The following is a 21561-nucleotide window of genomic DNA, read 5'->3' as shown; positions in this document are numbered from 1 at the left end:
TCATGTCCTATACAGAAGATTTTGGGACCTTCACACTGCACAGAGCTCCCCCCATCCCCCCACAAGAGGCTCCTGGCAGCTCCAGAAGGCATCAGCCCATCTAAAAGGAAAAATCAAGGCACAGAAAAGGATCCATGCTGGGAAAGGTGACACTGTGGCTGGGAGCCACCAGTCCCTGTGACGGGGCTCAGGCTGGTCCCCTCCCTGCTGATCCCCCCTTCATTGCTTGTCCCTCTTCTGCCTTTCCAAGCCAGCCCCTCAAAGTGTCCCCCTGCCCACAGCTCCGTCACCTCCTCCCAAAACAACCGGCTCAGCAGGGCTCTGGGAGAGCCACAACCTCCTCCCGGAGCTGCCCCGCTGCTCCCACCCTGCTCCTTCCAGCCCTGCCCCTTCCAGGGCACAGCCTGTCCCTCAGGCATCTCCTCAGGATGCCCATCCAAAGCTGAAGTACCAAGGGATGCTGTGAGAATGTGCCCTGCCACCCCCCAAGCCCCTCTTACCTGCTTGGGATTTTGGACAAGCCACGTTCCTGCTGTTTATCCCAGCACAGTGGTTTTTGTGGAATTTCCCACACTCCAGACAGCCTTGCTCAAGCTTTTATCACGCTGCAAACACCACAACCTCCTCCTCCTCTTCCTCCTCCTCCTCTCTGGGCTGGACACAGCAAATACAGCTCTGCTCATCCCTTCCCAAAGGCTGCTGGAGAATCCTCTCTCTGACAATTTCCTGCCCACACCCCATTGCTGTTCTGCCTCCTGACAGCAAACCTGGGCAGTACCAAGAGTCTGCTGGCACCTCCCACCACGCTGCCAACCCCATTCCCAAAACTTGGACAAACTCTCCATGGGGAAAGTGCTGCACAAGCATCCCCAAACTGCTGTGAAACACAAAAGAGAGACTCAAGAAGCCCTTTCCCCCATGGCTACAGAATCCTAGGAGTGGGAACGGGGAGGATGCTGAGACCATGGGGCTCTGAGTACCCTCCAGCTCCTGCTGGGAATTATTGTTATTTTTAAAGCCCACATCAAACACCACCCAACCTCTTTCTGCTCAGGGCTGGGACAGCACAGCGACAGCACTGCTCCATTCACAATTCCCTGAGCTCTGCCTTCATACATTATTCCAGCCTGATGAAGCCTTGGGATTGGGTTTTTTTAATTTTATTTAAATATTTTATTCAGTTTTGCTCTCTCTCACAGCTCCCCGGGGAAAACCAGGCTCCCCAGGAAGGGCTGTCTCACTGCCATGGAGGCAGAGCCACACTCCAAACATGACCTGTCTCCAAAAACCACTGAAAGCACCGTGAGGCTGCACAAGGCAGGAGCGGGGGTGGTGCCGGCACTGCTTCCTGACCTCCGACAACCCGGCCGGGAGAGCAGAGCCAGCACGAGACCCCGAGGGGGTTAAATCCCACAGAGACCCCGAGGGGGTTAAATCCCACAGAGAGCCCGAGGGGGCTAAATCCCACAGAGACCCCGAGGGGGTTAAATCCCACAGAGACCCCGAGGGGGCTAAATCCCACAGAGACCCCGAGGGGGCTAAATCCCACAGCCGTGTGGAACTCCAGCAGCCTCATGGAAGCAATGAGGATGTGAGGGATGTGGGACGTGGGTCTCAAGCTGCAGCGGGCAGCGGGCTCTAAGTGCTGTGCCAGGCAGGATTGCACCCACGGAGCAGGAGAAAGCCCCTCAGCATTGCCAACATCCACACCTCCCAGCTTTACAGAAATGACCGATTACATGGAGCAGGCTGTAAGGATGTGGCGTACCTGTGTCTCAGTGGGGTCCATATCCATGCCCTCTTCCCAGCTGCATCATCTTCCCAACTTCCCATGCCCTCAGCACGGCACCGAGCTCCGGCCGTGCTGAGCCCCGCGGTAACACGAGCCAAGGAGGGCAGGAGGATGGAGGAGGAAGAGGAGGAGGAGGAGGAGGAGGAGGAGGAGGAGGGGCAGAGAAGCAGCACTCACGTTGATCATAGCATTGGAGGTGATGCGGAAGAGCGTGGCACGCTCGTTCACCGCCTTGATCTTCTCGCCGCTGTCGGCCGGCAGGCGCAGGTTCTCCAGCTCGCTGAGCGAGCGCTGCAGGGCCGCGCCGTGCTTGGCGATCAGCTCGTTGCAGGTGCTCAGGTCCTCCAGCTTACTCGACAGGGTCTTCAGGGGGCCGTGCAGCTCGCTCTTGTCTGACTGCGAGGCGGGCTCCTCGTCACCCGAGTCATCTGCACAGGGAGGGATGGAGAGAACAGCGTTTCCATGGTTACCCCCGGCCGCTGAGCCCGGCAGTGCCGCGGGCAGGGACCAGGGACAAGGGACCAGGGACAAGGGACAAGGGACCAGGGACCACGGACCAGGACCAGGGACAAGGGACCAGAGACAAGGGACAATGCGGAAGAGCGTGGCACGCTCGTTCACCGCCTTGATCTTCTCGCCGCTGTCGGCCGGCAGGCGCAGGTTCTCCAGCTCGCTGAGCGAGCGCTGCAGGGCCGCGCCGTGCTTGGCGATCAGCTCGTTGCAGGTGCTCAGGTCCTCCAGCTTACTCGACAGGGTCTTCAGGGGGCCGTGCAGCTCGCTCTTGTCTGACTGCGAGGCGGGCTCCTCGTCACCCGAGTCATCTGCACAGGGAGGGATGGAGAGAACAGCGTTTCCATGGTTACCCCCGGCCGCTGAGCCCGGCAGTGCCGCGGGCAGGGACCAGGGACAAGGGACCAGGGACCAGGGACCAGGGACAAGGGACCAGGGACCAGGGACAAGGGACCAGGGACAAGGGACCAGGGACCTCCCACCTCCTGCCAGCACCGGGCTGGGGGTCGTGGCCAGCACGGCCCCCCCGTAGCACAGCGTGGTGGGAGTAGCACCCAGAGCCCTGAGCAGCCACAGGAACCGAGATCTGGTTCAGGGCTGGGTGGTGGGGGGGCACATGGGGTGCCACACACCAAACCTGCCCTTCCCAGGCTCACCGGGGCCAATCCACCCTGCACTGGGGGCTCTGTCAGCCCTGCTCGGGGCAGGGTGAACTGTGTCACCTGAGGGAAAGGTCACAGAGACACCAAGGAAAGTGACACCTCACCCAAAACTACCACCATATCTTCAGAGGGCAGAAAACTCCACGATCAGCACCTCAGCTTCAGCAAAAACTCCTCCAACCCCAGAATACTTAAAAGCAGGAAACTAACCCAAATCCACTCAGTAAGGGTAACAGAGCATTTCTGATCACCTCACTGTTCCCTCAGGAAGGAGGTGATCAGCCCCAAGAGGCAGCAGCACCCAAAGCAAACACAAAGAGAGAGAAGCAGGTCCTGGGCAGGGGCTGTGCCCCATCCTTATGCCCCAAAGTTTAGCCAAGGGTTTCCCAGGTTCTCCCAAAATCCAGTGAGGCCAGCAGAGCAGGGAGCTGCTCCTGTATCTCCCCTCTCTCAGTCTTCTATTTCTGGATTTCAGAGAGATGGGCACCAGCAAAACCTGGCTGCAGCTGCTCTGCCAGGTCTGGGGGAATTGGGGGAGTGAGAACATTCTCCAAACAATCCAGGGGATTTGAGGAGTGAGAACATTCTCCAAACAATCCAGGCAAGGAGCTCAGGGAGGGCTCTGGTGTAGCAAGGGAGCAGCAATTCCCTCTCAGTGCTGTGAGGAAAGAAGGAAACCCGTGATTCCCTGGCAGGTGGGTGTTTGGCTGCTATTCCTGGCTCATTGATAGGAGCTCTGCAAATGCTGTGGGGACTGGGAGAGGTGCTCAGGCACTGCTCAGACTGAATCCACAGTAAGGAAAGCAGAGGATGAGCACCCTTTGATGACTGTGATCCGAAGGCAAGGATCTGGATAAATGTGACAGGAACATCAGCTCGGAGTGGCAGCAGGAGCAGAGCACAGCACAGGGTCACACCAGGGCTCATGGTGAACCTCCCTGGAGTGGATGTGATGGGACAGGAGGCACAGCTTAGGCACAGTGCTGATCCTCCACAGCAGAACCAACCTCACTGCCCAAGGACAATGGGAGAAAATCCAAGGGAAACAGGGCACGGAGCAAACCCCAGGTGGCTCCACGAAGCACCAGGACAGTATCTCCCAGTGTCACCAGCTGGTCCCTCTGCAACCCAGCTGACAAACAGGACAGCAGCTGCTGGAGCCAGGAGAGGAAAAGGCCATAAAGGACAATCAGACACCCAGGGGAAAGCAGCTGAGAGCTTCCCAAGGAAGGTGAGCTGCCAGCTGAGGGGTGGGAGCTGGGCAGCTCCCACAGACAGGCTGGACAGGGGACAGGACTAGAGGTTCAAAAACACACCCAGAACCAGGGAAGTCTCCAGAACAAGGGGAAGGGGAACAGGAACAGGCAGGATTCCAAGGACTCCATGCCCGGAGGGTGCACAGAGGCACCACAGCGATGGCACAGGCTCCACCACAGGCCAACTCCAACAGATCTGGCAAGAAAACCGAAGCCACTTTTCTACCAGTAGAGAAAATAACGAAAACCTCCTCAAAGTCCATTTGCTGATACAAAAGTTTCAAGTATTCCCAAGATGCCTTCCACGCTGGGGCACACAAAGGGTCTCCAGCAGGGTGGGCACATTCCCCGGGCTTGGACATTGTCACTGCACCTGTCCTGAGCTGGTGCTTCCAAGGACAGAGCATTCCAAACCCTGGACACTCACTGGGAGAGGGACACCAGGCTGCTCCTGCTGCTCTGAGCTGTGTCCCTGGGGCTCTCCAGGGCACTCTCTGGCCTCCTCTCTCTCCAGGTGAGAAACTGTGCTCTTCCCACAGCGTCCCAGCAGCCTGTGCAGGCTGTGCCTGCACTCCAGAAGGCAGAACCTCTTCTCCACACCTCTGAGATCTGATCACTAACGAGGCTGGGTTTTAATAGCCAATTTATAATAAAGTCCCATGTTTTACAAAGCTCCCAAGAGCAGAAGCCAACACCACTGGCTCAGCTGTCACTGCCAACAGAAGGCTGAACATGGCAAAACCCACCTCTGAAGGACTCCAGGGGACAATAAAAAATTCCCAATTTTCTTTTTAGAAAAAATATCAAAAGTAATTCACAAAGACAATTTTATCTGCTTACAAGTGCTGCAAAAATTGTGCAAACAAGAGAAAGCACCTCTCTGCCTATCTCCAGACAGCATTTAAGCCCCAAATCCCTCCCTTTAATTTTCCCCTCATCCTGCCTTACACAAAATGCTGCCCCAAAGCCCTGGCCCCGTGGGCTGTCAGTGCTCTGGGATTTCCAGAGCAAAGCCTGGATCACCTTGCTCAGGTGCAATCCCAGATCACAGCCTGGGGATTTTTCACAGAATCACAGAATGCCCTGAGTTGGGAAGGACCCCCAACAACCCCACCCTGTCCATCCCTGGCAGTGCTGTCCAAAGGCTCCTGGAGCTCTGGCAGCCTCGGGGCCGTGCCCATTCCCTGGGGAGCCTGGGCAGTGCCAGCACAGGGATGGCAGAGCAGGGAGAGGGACGGGCTCTGCATTTGCCAGGACATTATTTCCTGCCCATTGACCAAGGCTGTGGGAACAGTCCCTGCCCGAGTGCTCAGCTTGAGGCAGGAGCACAGCGTGGCCCAATTTTTCATCACTGTGCAGAATTATATAAATGCCTCAAAGCCCAAGAAAAGAGGGAAGGAACCTGGCTCAGCCCAGTGATGCTGCTCATTCCAGCTGAACTGGCTGAGCTGAACATCCCTCACAAGCTCCTGCTATCCCAAAACTGCTGCTGTGGGATGCTGGAATGCTGGCAGGGTGGGCAGCAGGATACCACCTTCCTCCTCCTGCCTAGGCAACTGCAATCATAGAATCATGGAATGGTTTGGGTTGGGACCTTGAAGGTCACCTCCTTCCATCTTCTTCACATGGGCAGGGACACCTTCCACTAGAGCAGGAACCAATTAATAATATATATAATTAATTATATGATTTTATATATATATATATATATATCTCAAGCGACATAATTTGTTGCAATTATCTCAAATCAAAGCATGGGAAGAAGGAAATCCAATGTCACAGCTACAGTCAAATAAATCAGAGTAGCTGAAAGCAGGAATGATCACACAGAGCACCCAAACCTCCTCACTGCCATTCCCAAGGTGGAGCCCTGACACTGGCTCTGAAGGTGCTTCCATCTTTCTCCTGGGAGCTCCCAGGACAGCTGACCAAATCCCAAATCCACAGAAACATGAATCCTTCTGTTTCCTGCAGCAAGCAGCAGCCACTCAGACCTGCACCAGCTTTGGAGCAGCAGCCCCAGATCCCAGTGGAGGAGCCCTGCTCCCACCAGGCCATCCCCAGCAGCTCTCCAGCATCCCCAGCAGCTCTCCAGCATCCCCAGCAGCTCCCCAGCCTCCCCAGCAGCTCTCCAGCATCCCCAGCAGCTCTCCAGCCTCCCCAGCAGCTCCCCAGCCTCCCCAGCAGCTCTCCAGCATCCCCCAGCTGTACCAGCAGGACAAACTGCCACAGGAATGCTGTGACACCTCGTTCCCCCATCAGGGCTATTCTCAGCAAAGCTGCTTTGAATCACAGGATCATTTAAGCTGGAAAAGACCTCCAAGACCAGCATGCCCAACCTCTGACCAGCCTTTGCACATGACACACCAACTCCTGGAGTTACAGTGGAGACTATCACGAAGGGCTGGAGGAGAGAGCTGCAGCAATATTTACCCTCTTGCTGACGATGAAGGATTCACTCAGCCAGAAAGGTGGAAGAGCAGCGAGCCTGTGCCTGGAGGTCTCTGCTTGGAACCCAGCCAAACACCACAGCTTTGGGGATCCTGCCCTTATTCCAGCTTTTGTATCAGTTCAGACAGGGAAAAAAATGATTTGGCTTTGCTAAGGCTGGGAAAACACCCTGAAGGTCAGGAAATACCCACAGAGAGAGTCAATCCATGACTCCTCACTCGAGGACAGACCACAGGGGATTTGCAGAAGCCAAAGTGCAATAGGCCCAGCAAGATCACAGCACTGGGACTTCAACCCACATGGGGGGATCCTAACAGCACCTACTGAGGGTCACAGAACCTTCTGGAAGCTGCAAAAGCACAGATTCCTCAATACTTGGGAGGATTTAGGAGATGGAAGAGTGGGAGAGGGGAAACATGACTTCCACAGGGTGATGGTGAGGGACACCCAGCAGAATCCAACTGAAACATTTTCCAGCACAGCCCAGGAGTTTTAGTGATGGCTTTGAAAGGGATTCCAAACATGCAGGGAATGAGCAGGAACCAAAATAGGGGAAGTGAGGACTGGCTGACGTGGAGGATGCTCAGGGGCTGGAGCATCCATCCCCAGAGTGTCCAGGGAAGGGAATGGAGCTGGGAAGGGTGTGGAGAGGCTGAGGGAGCTGGAAAGGGGCTCAGCCTGGAGAAAAGGAGCCTCAGGGGGGACCTTGTGGCTCTGCACAGCTCCTGACAGGAGGGGACAGCCAGGGGGGTAGGGCTGTTCTCCAGGGAACACGGACAGGAGGAGAGGGAACGGCCTCAGGCTGGGCCAGGGGAGGGGCAGGGTGGATATTGGGAATATTTCTAATTATTGTCCAGCCCTGGCATAGCTGCCCAGGGCAGTGGTGGAGTCCCCATTCCTGGAGGGATTTAACAGCCATGTGGATGTGGCACTTGGGGACATGGGGCAGTGGTGGCCTTGGCAGTGCTGGGGAATGATTTGACTCGATGATCTCAGATAACTTTTCCAACCTTAATGATTCTGGGGTTCTGCTCCAGTGGTCTGTGCTCCTTGTCTCTGGATGCTGCCCTCACTCCTTTCCCCAGTTTGGTCCTTTTGGATCCTCAGCTCCCAGCAGCTCCTAAATCCCATTAAACCTCAGACCAACATCCCTCAGCTGGGCAGGGCCAAAGTGGATCAGGGACCGTGTCCAGGGGCAGCAAAAGTCCTGGAGGCCCTGCAGGAGCCAGGAGGGCTCCTGCTCCTCCCCACAGGGAGCTCCTCCAAGGACACCCAGAGTGCTTCAATCCCTGGTTTCCAGCCCCCAGCACACCCTGTCCCTGCACAGGGAAGGGCTCAGTGATGGATCCCCTCCTTCCATGCAGGATGACAGCGGTGCTCCCACCCGACCCTCACTCCTCCTGGTGCTCAAGCTCTGCCATCTGCTCTCCATGGAACAAAGATCCTCCCTAGAGCAGCAAACCCCCCGGGGGTGGCAGGGGGCTGCCAGTCCCATGCTGGGATGCAGGTGGCCCTGGATCCTCTCGGGAAGCAGCACATCCCCAGCTCAGGAGCTTCACCCCGGCTCACCCTGCTCCTCCTCACGCTCGCTCGGCATGAAAGGCAGACATTCAGCAGGAATTCCTGTCGCTCTTCCCCAGGGAACAAAAGCTCCTCAAGAAAACAAACATGAAAGGCTGGCAGGAAAAATTTGACAACAAATTGCCAGGTTCCTCTGGCTCCTGTGCTGTGGATGAGACAGCCCAGCCTCCACGGCATCCTCCTAAGTATTCCTGCATTTCCAGTGTGCTCTGGAGATTTCCCTGTGCTGGCCAGTGTCACAGAGAGGCTATTCATGGTTTGAATTCATCCCCCTCTCCATCCTGCAGCCAAGCTTTGCCCTGGCCTTGTGCAGGGCCTGTTGCCAACACCTCCAGGACCCTGGGCCAGAGCAGTGGATTTGGGCTGAGCAGAGTGAGCAGCCATTGCCACCCAGCTCCGACCCAACCCTCTCCCCGTGCCACGACACAAGTGTGGCACAGCAGGGCTGGCCCCAGGCACTGCAGTAACCCACATAACACCCTCCTCCTCCTCCTTTTCCTCCTCCTTCCCCCCTCGCTCCAGGAAGACTCCACAAATGCAGCTGCTGCTTCCCACTCTCCTCACCATGCGTTCGGGGAACATCTGCAAACCCGGGCTCAAATCCCAGAGACACAAAGCACAGCAGCTTCTCACAAATCCCCTCTCCAGGAGCATTCCAGGCTGGTATTCTACACCTCCAGCCCCAAATCCAGCCCCAGGCTGAGCCCCTGATGCTCTGTTTGGACTCAGGAGCGGCTGGGGCAGGGTTTGGTTTTTAGGGCACGGCACGCAGTGTTGCTATAGGAACAGGCAGCCTCACCGTAAGCTGGGGAGATTATTTTTGGAGCTGTGATGCAATTTAATCTATGGAAAATGGATCGGCAGCCATCGGCCATAAGCCTCCTTGGGCTTGTTTCTCAACCCAGAGAACACAAACCTCAGTGCCTGGAGCAGAATCCCAGCAGAGCCACCAAGGAGAGCTCCCTTTCCACCCCTTTTTCCATCCTGAAATCTTCCCTCAGATAAATGTTTGCCATTGCCTGCAAATGGCAAACATGCTGGTTTGCCATTTGCAAAGCTGGTGGGAAAGCTGCTGGCTGGAGGCACAACACCAGCATGTCCCCATGCTCTGGGGACACACTGGGACTCTGCAGTGCAGTCCATGGGGATCCCAGAGACAGGGATCCCACGGGAGGCACTGTCACACACAGCTCCCAAAACCTTCAGGGAGCAATCCCAGGGGCTGCTGCTCACAGCTGGGCTGCTCCAGTGGTGCCTGTGGATGAGCAGAGCTGGGAAGAGCCTTTTCAGGGGTAAACCAGCAGGAGGAGAGGGGATTGAAAGGTTCAGCATTGGACCTTTTATTCCAAAATTCCCAAACTGCATCCAGACTCTGGCTGTGATGTCTCCAGCCCAAAACACCATAGCTCCTCAGCCCCACACCATGCCTGGGGCAGGCAGCTCATCCCTGCTTATCTTCCTCTCCAAGTCCAGCACAGCTCTCCTCACCCTACATCCCTCACCTTCCTCCATCCCTCACCTTCCTTCTCCGAGTGGAAAACTGTCCCTTCCCAAGTGTCCTCATTTTCAGCAATAATCCTTGTCCTCCCTACATCACTGTGAATCTCTCCCCAGTCCTCCTGCAAGCCTGAGCTGCTTTCCTACCACTGTCAGAGCCTCTGCAGCCTCCCAAGGCAGGACTGGCCCTGTGCTGGAAATTAAACCCAGCTTTCTCCTGGAGGCAGCTGGAATGAGCTGATGGGGGGGGGTTGGAAGCACAGGATCAATACTGCAGGAGTGAAGTCAAGGGTCCCAGAGCAGAGATCCCTGAGTGCTGTCCACAGGGAAAGCTCTGATGGGATAGAAGGAACGCTGATTATTTTGATGCAAACAGCATTCCTGGGTTGCCCCAACGCCACCAGAGACCACAGCAGTGACACTGGGGCATCTCAGCAGCTGATTTCCCTATGGACAGCAGGACCTGCACATCACATCTGCCAGGGGAGCTGAGCTTGGAAGCCTCGGAGTCCCAACCCTGGCTGCTCCCAATCCTGGAACAAGCTGCCTTCAGGCCTGGATGGTCCCACCACCACACAGCATGGATTATGCCTCCATTCCCAGTTCTCCCTCTTGAGCACCTTCTCCTGCCTTTTCCCACACTTGTCTGGAAGTTTTGGATTTGAAAGTATGAAAAGTACCCCACTGACTGGAAAAAGCCTTTTCTCCTCCCACAGACAGAGAGGAAGATGTCCATGAGGATCAGCCAGCAGCAAATCCTGCAGCCATCCCAGCCAAAACTCCAAGCTCTTTCTCCTCACAGTAAACCCACAGAAATCAATCCCACCTCCTTTCCAGATCCCCCATTTATCCCAACCCCAAGCAAAGGTATGATTCAGAATCACCAGCCCTTCCTGTGTGGAATTATCCAGATCTCTGGGATCCGCTGCTCACCCGTCATTCCTGAGGCAGAGCAATTTCCAGCCTGGCTCTGGCAGACACAGCTGCTTTCATCACTTTTAATCGCTATGAATATTAAATGGAGCAGGGATCTATATTTAATAGCCTGGCCCGGCTGCCAGGGAGATGGATGAGGTTTATAGCAGCTGCAGATGCAGGAACAGGCAGAATTTTGGTGGTTGGGAAGAATTACACTGAGAATTAATCATCAAAATAGTAGGGAAAATAATCATTCATAAATCATTCCAAATCCGGGTGATCACTCAGCAATTACCACCAACCTGGCATGGCTGTGGCTTCTCCCCACTAATGCAAAGGGAAACGGGAGCAGGCAAATGGGAGCCTAAAAATAGGGAAAACTGGCTGCTGGTGACAAGCTGGGACACATCCTGAAGTCACATTCAGTGGGAGCAGGGGGGGAAGACCCACAGAGCAAACCCAGAGATCAAAGGCCACTGCTCCTAGGGGTGCTCGAAGTGTCCAAGGCCAGGCTGGACAGGGCTTGGAGCAATCTGGGCTAGTGGAAGGTGTCCCTGCCCATGGCAGGGGTGGAAGGAGATGGGCTTTAAGCCCATCCAGCCCAAACCATTCCATGATTCTATGAAAATAAGCAGGATACAAAAATGGGCAGTGGGAAAGCACAAACCTCCCTTCTCATCACAGCAGCATTCCCAGAATTCTATGAAAATAAGCAGGATACAAAAATGGGCAGTGGGAAAGCATAAAGCACCTCCCTTCCCATCACTGCAGCATTCCCAGCCTGGCTATTGAACATTTTATTGGTGCAATTACAAAATGATCATGTTCCTGGTCAATAATCCTGAGCAGCACAGGCTGCACTTTGTCTGGACTGCAGTCCTGCACTTCCTGGCACATCCAGCGTTTTCCCAACACCCAAACACCCAAACAACCCCAAAAAGTTGAAATTCAGGCTACAGAGTCACACAAATTGAGTTTAAAACACAGCAAAGGGCAGGGTTTGAACTACAGATAGGATGGACACACTGAAGAAATGGAGGTGAAATGCAGGATGTGATCAATCCAAGACTCCACATGGCCTCAGTGGAGAGACCCACCCCAACAGGCAGCCCTGGAGCCACTGGTCATGGCTACTCCTAAAACCATACAAATTCCAATGGAACTTGGAAAAGTAAGCTAAAAGAGCAGATGAATCCAGGGTTATAGAAACAGAGATGGCAAATTTGAGACAGGAGGTAATTTCTGATAAGTTCTCACCAGCCCATGGCCAGTCTGAGATCCTGCACTCCCAGAGTGTCCCAGGAAAGGACACCCTGATGGCACTGGGGCTGGGAAACACATCCCAAAGGGACAGTGACTGGAAGGACAAGGTTGGGCAGAAGTGGGAGAACTCAACTGGAGACATTTTGACAATCCACAAGGAACAACTCAAGAGCAGCTGTGGAGGGGCAGCTGTGACACAGAGCCCTGAGAGGGGAGAGCATTGTCCCTGTGTCCCTCAGTGCAGGAGAGACCTGGAGGGGCTGGAGCGTGTCCAGGGCAGGGAACGGAGCTGGGAAGGGGCTGCAGCCCCAGGAGAGGCTGAGGCAGCTGGAAAGGGGCTCAGCCTGGAGAAAAGGAGGCTCAGGGGGGACCTTGTGGCTCTGCACAACTCCTGACAGGAGGGGACAGCCGGGAGGGTCGGGCTGTGCTCCAGGGAACAGGGACAGGAGGAGAGGGAACGGCCTCAGGCTGGGCCAGGGGAGGCTCAGGGTGGATTTTGGGAATATTTCTAATCACAGAAAGGGCTGTCCAGCCCTGGCACAGCTGCCCAGGGCAGGGGCTGGAGTCCCCATTCCTGGAGGGATTTAACAGCCATGTGGATGTGGCACTTGGGGACATGGGGCAGTGGTGGCTTTGGCAGTCCTTGGGGAACAGTTGGACTTGGTGCTCTCAGGGGGCTTTTCCAACCTAAAAACCATTCTGTGACTCTATAAATACATACATATACATACACACACACATGTCTGTATGTATGTATGTGGGCTAAAACACAGGCATCAGTGCTGCTTCCTCAAGTCTTTTCAGTGGATTTCTTCACAATCCTTCCAAAACTCTCCTCAGGAGGAACCAAGAAGCTTTGCAAGATGCCACTTTGCTGGCTTTTGGAGGAGGTGGAGCATTGCTGGCTGGTTTTTTTGCTCTGCCTTTTGACTACAACACTCTGTTCCCTGTTTCCAACAGGATAAGGAGTTGTGAAGCCCTAATAAAAAAGGGCAAGTACAGATCCAGCCCTGAAAGCTCCTAAACAGGAATCTCAGAGACTGAGGGGCAGAGCTGGCAGGGAACACAGCAGGAGATAAATGAACCCAGCTGATGCTTTTGTGGGAGCACTGGAGAGTCACAGTTAGTGCTGCTGGACAGGCCAAATGTCCCTCCTGTCCCCTGAGGGCACTTGTGAATAGCAATGAGCAAAAACACGGAGGGCAAGGAGTGATTACAGGGAAATGACGGCTCATTAGCAGATAATTGGGGGCTCAGCAGCACAGCTAATTGCCAGGAAAGAAAATAAAAAAAAATTAAAATAATGGCTTCATAAAAATAGAAACTTTTTCATTCTCCAGCTCGGAACAGCAGCGACACACGAAGTGCTGAACTCCAGGAGCAGTCTGGGTGCAGAGCTGTGGCCAGGGACAGTGACTGCCTCTTGTCACACCTGGAAAACGCTCCCCTGCCAGGAATCCCTGCAGGAGCAGCCGGGACTGGCCCCACTGGCAGGAGGCAAGCACACAGTGCCTGCAGCATCACCTTCAGCTCCTCTTTTCTTCTGCAAGCCCAGGAAGTGTCCAGGGATCCCAACAGGCCCTGCCAGAGCCCAAAGGGGCTCCAGGAGAGCTGGGGAGAGACTGGGGACAAGGGATGGAGGGACAGGACACAGGGAATGGCTTCCTACTGCCAGCGGGCACAGTTAGATGGGATATTGGGAAGGAATTGTTCCCTGGGAGGGTGGGCAGGCCCTGGCACAGGGTGCCCAGAGCAGCTGTGGCTGCCCTGGATCCCTGGCAGTGCCCAAGGCCAGGCTGGACACTGGGGCTGGAGCAGCCTGGGACAGTGGGAGGTGTCCCTGCCCATGGCAGGGGCGGCACTGGATGAGCTTTGAGGTCCCTTCCATATCCCAAACCATGCCATGACTCTGGGTGCTATGGTGACCTTGCAAGAGGCCCCATCACTCCAAAACCCTGCAGTCAGCCTGGGTATCCAGTTACCCTCCCCTCACCCCCTCCCAAAGCTGCCTGTGAAAGCGTTTCTCATTCCTGGGTAGATCCATATCAGCAGGACAGAGGCACAGACCTCTCTGTGTCCCTTCCTGAGCCTCTGAAAGATCCACATCCAGCTGAACATCTCCCATTTGCCCTTGACCAAACCAGCCCTGCTCTGATTTCTCTGTGCCCTCTGAATTCAGAGCCCACACCTGACCCAAGGCATCCCAGCAGGGAGGACGTGCCCTGCCTGCAGCTCCAGGACCATCTCCAAGGGAATATTTAGCCCACGGACACAAGTGGCAACATAAATAGTTCAGTCACTTGTTCTTGTCCAAAGCACGCCAGATTATGTACAAAACTTGTTAATTAATTGTTTCTGTTTGTTTAGTCACTGAATCCTTCAGTATCCAGTGATTACTATGGATTTGCATCACTCCCCCACACTGAAATGGAGCACCTGCCACATACTGGTGGCACCATGAGCTTGGGGACAAGAAGTCCCCAAGTCCCTGAAGGGGTGACAGGCAGGAGCAGGACACTGGGCCAGGCACAAGCAGCTTCCTTAGCCAGGAACAATTCCAGAAAAGGGCAGAAATAACTACAATCCCAGTATTTTGGAGGAAATGAGGTGTTTTCAGTGCAGAAACTCACAGAAGTGAGCAGTGTCACAGCTGGGGGGTAACACCCTGTTCTTCCACAGACCACAGCAAACCCTGGCACGCTGCTACCGACACCATGGCAGGTCTTGAATGTCTCCTCCTGCATCACTGAACATCCATTTTTTATGATGCTTAAACATTTTCCAGCCCCAGGTCCATCTCCAATGTCAGCAGGGTGAGGAGGGGAATTCACAGATGGGCTGGCCCCTCCCCTGACACCCATCAGGGAAGGAGGCTCAGGAAGCCTTGGAGCTCCCAGGAGCTCCAGTCCCTGGGGATAACATCATCCTTGGTGTACCCAGGACCATTCCCAGGGGTTCATCACAGTGAATCTGGCCCAGATTCATTTGTGGTTTTTCTCTGGAAGGCTCCCACCAGCAGCGAACACAGATCCTGCCCCAGGCTCCCTCCAGCTCATGGAAGGCAGTGGGAGATGCGCAAAGGACACTCCTACACTCCTGCCAGCTCTCTCCTTGCTCACTGACCCTGGGAACAAGAAGGACATGACAGGGCCCTCACTCCCAGGGAGGGGGAGCAGAGGGAGAGGGAGGCAGGGAAGGGACAGGGCTGCCTCTGTCCCTGTCACACCCACAGCTGTGCAGGATCACAGGGGAACAGCAAACCCAGCAGCACCAGGACAACAGCAGGGATGGTGGGACACAGGCAGCCCAACCCAAACTGCTGCTGGGTCACCCAGGGAGGTTCACTGAGCCCCTGAGCCTCCCTTCTCCCAAATCCAGCAGCTGCCATGTCCCCTGCCTCGGGATCAGGGCTCAGCTCATCCCTGCAGGCCGCAAGCTCAGCTCATCCCAGGCTTTGGAGGAGCACCAGGCTGAGCCGCAGTGCGGCCACGGCCACGGAGACACGACTGACCCCTCCTGAGCTCCTGAGCCTCCCTTCTCCCAAATCCAGCAGCTGCCATGTCCCCTGCCTCGGGATCAGGGCTCAGCTCATCCCTGCAGGCCGCAAGCTCAGCTCATCCCAGGCTTTGGAGGAGCACCCAGGCTGAGCCGCAGTGAGGCCACGGGGACACGACTGACCCCTCCTGAGCCGGCAGGGCTCAGCTTACCCGGGGTAAGAGGATCCAGGGTGTCAGGTGTCCACCCTGCTCGATTCCCCAAGGTCAGGACATGCCAAAGGCACAGCACAGACGTGCAGGAGCTGGGAGCCTCCCAGCCCCCCTGCTCTGCCCAGAGCCTCGGGCTCAGGGAGGATGGCAGTGGGGCAGCAGCAGCCCCAAAAAGGCACCCAGGTTCCATCCCTTTTGCCCGTGGATTTCAATCCTGCTCCCTCTGAACCCACAGGCAGGGAAAGCCTCCAAGCCCATCAAGTCCCAGCTGTGCCCAATCCCCACCTTGTCCCCAGCCCAGAGCACTGAGTGCCACATCCAGGCCTTCCTTGGGCACCTCCAGGGATGGGGACTCCAACCCTGCCCTGGGCAGCTGTGCCAGTGCCTGACCACTCTTTCCATGAAGAAATTTTCCCAAAATCCACCCTGCCCCTCCCCTGGCCCAGCCTGAGGCTGTTCCCTCTCCTCCTGTCCCTGTTCCCTGGAGCACAGCCCGACCCCCCCAGCTGTCCCCTCCTGTCAGGAGCTGTGCAGAGCCACAAGGTCCCCCCTGAGCCTCCTTTTCTCCAGGCTGAGCCCCTTTCCAGCTGCCTCAGCCTCTCCTGGGGCTCCAGCACCTTCCCAGCTCCGTTCCCTGGCCTGAACACGCTCCAGCCCCTCCAGGTCTCTCCTGTCAGGAGGGTCCCAGAGCTGCCCCAGCACTGGAGGTGCCCCAGCAGTGCCAGCTCAGGGGACGGGCACTGCCCTGCTCCTGCTGCCACCCCAGGGCTGGCACAGCCCAGCTGTCCTTGGCCTCTTGGGCACACCTGGGCACACCTGGGCTCATGTCCAGCCACTGTCACCAGCACCTCCAGAGTTTTTCGCACCACCAGCTTTCCAGCCCCTCTGCGCCCAGGTCACCTCCTCTCAAGGACAGGTGACTTCATGGGTGTCACAGGATAGCAGATCTGTCCCCAAGGCCAGGGCACTGTCATATGTCCCAGGCTGGAGCAGAAGTCACAGTTCACTGCCTGTGGTGAGCCATGGACCATCCCACATGGGCCCCATGCCTGGCACCCACCTCCCTTACAGCCAGGACAACCCCAAGTCCCCTCCTGGGCAGGCTCAGTGCCTGCTGTGGGAGCACAAGGAAATCCAGGTTTGATCCCTGCAGGAGGCACCAGCACAGCAGCACTGGCTGCACTGACAGCTGCTCCAGCAGCAGGACACAGAGCAGGAAGGGCTGAGGCCAGGCCGTACTCTCTCCCTGCACAGCAGGTCCTGTCAGTGATTTACTGCCAAAAGCTCCTCGGAACAACCAATCCCTCCCTGGAATCTCTCAGCAGCTCAGCACAGACAGGGAGAAGGGCACTCCATGCTGCACAGCCTCCCCAGGAAGTGCTGTGCTGGCTGTCAGTGCAGAGAGATCAGGGAAAAAAGGGAAAAGAAATAAAGAAATCCACTCCTGCTGCAGCCAGGGCCTCTATTTGCAGAGCTGTTTGATGGAGCTGGGAGCTCACCTCCCTTCCAATTCTATAAGAGCATTTCTGGTCTCTAATTAACACTATCAAGCTGTCAGGACAGCCACTTCCTCCCTAATTACTGTGCTTTGTAATTAAGATACAGCTAATAAACTCCTGTTATTAGTGATTGCTGCTGATCAGCTCCGAGGTGCAGAGCAGCTCCTGCCTTGTGCCCGCACCAGGAGCTCCCAGGCAGTGCATCCATGTCACAAAATGCCAGGATTATTTGGGTTGGAAAAGCCCTTTAAGGTCATTGAGTCCAACCATTAACCTCCAACACATCCAGGCCCACCCTAAACCATGTCCCTGAACCATTTCCATGGCACCTGCACATCCCTGGGATGCATCCTCTCCCAGCCAAGCCACATGTGCTTGTGGGCAGGAATCCACCTTCACACTGCTAAAATGAAAGGGAACAGGGCAGAGAGGGCATCCTCGGAAAGAAGATGAACATTCCCTGCCCTCAGCACATGACCTGCTGCTTTGCTGAGCGTTGAGGGCTCCCTGCTGGGAAGGATGGGCTTGGCCAGCCCTGGGCACTGACATTCCCTGATGGCCCCAGGGACACTCACTGCCCCACGAGCTCATCCCAGTGAGAATCATGGAATAGAATCATGGAACAGAATCATGGAATAGAATCATGGAATACCCTGAGCTGACCCCTGAGTTGAGGGATCATCCAGCCCAGCCCTGTCCCTGCCCAGACCCCCCAACAACCCCACCCTGTCCATCCCTGGCAGCGCTGTCCAAAGGCTCCTGGAGCTCTGGCAGCCTCGGGGCCGTGCCCATTCCCTGGGGAGCCTGGGCAGTGCCAGCACCCTCTGGGGGAAGAACCTTTCTCTGATCTCCAGCCTGAATTCCCCCTGGCACAGCCCAGTGCACAGAGACACCTCCACATCCACCTCCCCCAGCCCTGGGGTCAAGGGCAGTCACAGGGGAGGGTTTCCTTCCCCTTCTGACCTGGACATCCCAGCTCAACCGAGCTCCCACTTCTTGAAATGAAAGGATTCCACAACATGAAACATCTCCAAATATCTCCATGGACATTCTTACATCATTATTTTACCTGGAAAAACCATCCACAGCAAAGGACACCAAGCAGAACCCCGTGTCAATGCACCTTGAGTGACCCATGACTCAGCCCTGGAGAATCCAGGCTTTATTTTAAACCAGGTGAATCCACCAGCCCTGATTACAGATTTCAAGTGCTTTTCACAAATAAATCAGCAGTCACAACTGCTAAAGCTGCAATAAAACACCTCCAGTTCCACAGCAGCTCCAGCCAGGCACAGCCCCAGCCCAAACTCCACGCTCTTAACCCAGGAGCAGAAGAACCAAGATGCAGCTGATGGATTCAGCACCTCCTCGTGCCAGAACTCTCAGGAAAGAGCTCCCCACCTCAAGAAACTTCTAAATAAATCTGGATAAAGGCTGAACCAACATGTCTGCTTTGGGAGCAGGATACAGCCTGTCCATCAGCAAGACTCCAGCAGCCACACGCGCTTGGTCCTCTTGGAAATTTAACCCAGCTCATTCCTGAGCAGACTTTAAACATTCATTTAAATGGTTCCTAGCTGGGCCATGAAATAAATACACTCTGCATGTCCATAGGGAGAGAAATGCATTTTTCCATCTATTTTATGGTCCCCTCTGTGTGCTGAAGCTGTGAGCCAGGTGCAGCCCAGGACCTCACCTTCCTTTGAGGATAATCATCCATGTCACCACCAAATATTAATGACAGACTGCATTTGGGCATGGTAAGAAACCCAGCACCAAACACACAGCATGGAGCTGGAGAGGGAAATTCCTGATGGAAATGCCCTCTAAAAGCAGCAACAGTGCTGCTTCTACTGGTAAAAGCTTTGAGATCCTCAAAATTAACTAATGATAAGCTAATTATCTTAATCTGTTAGCTACTCACAGACCTTTCTGTGCACAGCAAGTGAAGTGTCTGCATTCCTCTGTCTCTGAAGACTTGAGCACCTCAGTCCTTCCTCCTTAATTTGGCCACAAACCCAAAACCCAAGATCCATCAGCTCTGACTGAACCAGATCAGCCCCTTAACACACAAACACAGAAAAAATATCTCCTTAAATCCATCTGCACCTTCCTTTGTCTTGGAATGATCAAAAGAGCACTGGAACAATTTGTGCAATCCCCTGGATCCCTGGCAGTGCCCAAGGCCAGGCTGGGGCTGGAGCAGCCTGGGACAGTGGAAGGTGCCCCTGCCATGGCAGGGGTGGCACTTTAAGGACCCTTCCAAGCCAATCATTCTGGAATATTGAATAATTCAACCCAAAGATTCAATAATTGGTTTTATCTTACAAGCACAAAAGGAACTCCTAAAGCCACCCAAGGCCTCCAGGCTGAGCTCCTCTGTTCCCAAGGAATCTCCTGCTGAGCAGAGCCAGGCCCAGCTTTTCCCTGGGCTGCTCATTAAAAGTCATCAGCATTTTAAACATACTTCAGACAGATCCTTTTGAGGAGATAAGTGGATTTAAGAACAAAATTTTGGTAGGGAAAAAAAAAATCACAGCATGAAGATTTCCAAATGAAAAGCAAAGCCTCCTTGGGATGTATTTGCCCATCCAAAATATTGCATTTCCAGTGGGGAATGTGCTTACCAGAGCAACAGACTTTGCACATCAGTTTTTACAGTAAATTGGTTTTAAAAGCCAACATTTTCCCAGCTTTGGGGTTCAGTTTGCTGTTAAAACATTACAAATATTTGCCTGTCATGTCCCAAGGCCAAAGCCTCTGGGTTTGTCAAATTTGCTCCACGTGTGAAATGGATGTGCTCCCACCAGACAGGGAAAATTTTTCCATGTCACTGCAAAGCTTTCCCAAAATACCACCATAAAATGGGGGAAAGATGCTTTGGGGGCAGAAAAAGACCAGGCCAGCCCTGGAAATACCCCAATCTCACCTCAGACACCCTTGGAAACCTCTCCCCAGGTTCTTCCCTGCACTTCTCAAGACCACTCCCCCATTTCTCCAGTGCTCACCACTCACCTTCCCCCAAATTTTCACACACGGCTGGTTTCAGCTTTTGATGAGAATAATTCTGGTTTGGGGCATTTTATTCTCCACTGAAGCCTTGTTATGTAAAGCTCTGTGCAGAACTCCTGGAACACGCATGTCCTTACATCACCCAGCTGGGAAACAGCTCGAGAAGGAAAGCAAAGAGAAGGGGACAATCTGGATGTGATAAAAAAGATTTTTTTTTTTTTTGGTCATCTGAAGTCAGCTGTAAATCCTCAATTGCTTGAATTTTGATTTGACCTATTTGCATTCTCCCTTTCCTCGTCCATTTCTGGGGGAAGGAAATTGCATTTAGATAAAATAATTGTGAAGTGATGCTTGAGAGCAGGACAGGACCACAGCAGGGAGCAGAGTGACACAGGACCATGGGATCATGGCATGGGTTGGGTGGGAAGGGACCTTAGAGCCCATCCAGTGCCACCCCTGCCATGGCAGGGACACCTTCCACTGTCCCAGGCTGCTCCAAGCCCCAGTGTCCAGCCTGGCCTTGGGCACTGCCAGGGATCCAGGGGCAGCCACAGCTGCTCTGGGCACCCTGTGCCAGGGCCTGCCCACCCTCACAGGGAACAATTCCTTCCCAATATCCCATCCATCCCTGCCCTCTGGCAGTGGGAAGCCATTCCCTGTGTCCTGCCATCATCCCAAACTACATCAAAGAAGCAACATCTGGATTTGACCTTCACAAGGCCCAGGTGTGAATCACCAGGTGCTCCCAGGTCCCTGCAGGCAGACCCTTGGAACACAGCAGGGATAGGAATAAAACGTGGGATGTGATGAGCTGCCAGGGCCCAGGACCAGGGGAGCTGTCTCTGGTCTGCAAGGAAAGCAAAGAACATCCTGCAAGTCTTCATTTCTCACCATCAGCCTTCACTGTGAGACACAGGATTTTGCTCAGCCCCTCCACTGATGAATCATGGAATGGGTTGGGTTGGGAATGACCTGAAAGCCCACCCGGTGCCACCCCTGCCATGGCAGGGACACCTTCCACTGTCCCAGGCTGCTCCAAGCCCCAGGGTCCAACCTGGCCTGGAACACTTCCATGAATTTTCAGTGCTGCCATGAAGCAACACAAAAGTTGAACTGAAAGGCAGGACCCACCCCCAGCCTATTTCTGCTTTATCCCACCCTGGAAAAACCACCAAAACGGGGATTTCTGTCCCAAAGCAGTGCAGATTTGGGCAGAGCATCCTTTATCCCATACAGGACAGTGCTGCTGCACACCCAGCACTGAGCTCAACTGGGAAACACCTGGCATGACACAGAGGGCAGTAACAGACAGGACATTGTAGTGCACACCTTAACTCACAGCTCAGTGTTCCTGGAGAACATCTCTGCCTCTCACCATGGCGTGGGCAGGGAGCAGCACAGGACCCACACAGC

The 21561-nt window shown here is 54.8% G+C and overlaps 2 protein-coding genes across 2 annotated transcripts in view; both read right to left on the bottom strand.

Annotated features, from left to right (window-relative positions):
* The window catches only part of LOC121344513 (oxysterol-binding protein 2-like), a 29553-nt gene extending 27307 nt beyond the window's left edge, over nt 1-2246 (bottom strand). The window contains exon 1 of the mRNA XM_041420547.1: nt 1970-2246. Coding sequence (XP_041276481.1) covers nt 1970-1978 — 9 coding nt within the window. The 5' untranslated portion in view covers nt 1979-2246. The remainder of the gene's footprint in view (nt 1-1969) is intronic.
* Nucleotides 2017-21561, bottom strand: part of LOC121344377 (oxysterol-binding protein 1-like) — a 65331-nt gene continuing 45786 nt past the window's right edge. Inside the window, exons 4-6 of the mRNA XM_041420266.1 lie at nt 2350-2613; nt 2098-2220; nt 2017-2039 (exon numbers count right to left, since the gene is read on the bottom strand). Of these exons, the coding sequence (XP_041276200.1) occupies nt 2017-2039; nt 2098-2220; nt 2350-2613 (410 nt within the window). The remainder of the gene's footprint in view (nt 2040-2097; nt 2221-2349; nt 2614-21561) is intronic.

This window comes from Onychostruthus taczanowskii, unplaced genomic scaffold, assembly GCF_017590055.1.
Source record: "Onychostruthus taczanowskii isolate IOZ18803 unplaced genomic scaffold, ASM1759005v1 scaffold64, whole genome shotgun sequence".
NCBI lineage: Eukaryota > Metazoa > Chordata > Aves > Passeriformes > Passeridae > Onychostruthus > Onychostruthus taczanowskii.
The sequence above is the reverse complement of the archived record's forward strand: the minus strand, read 5'-3'. Positions and strand labels throughout refer to the sequence as shown.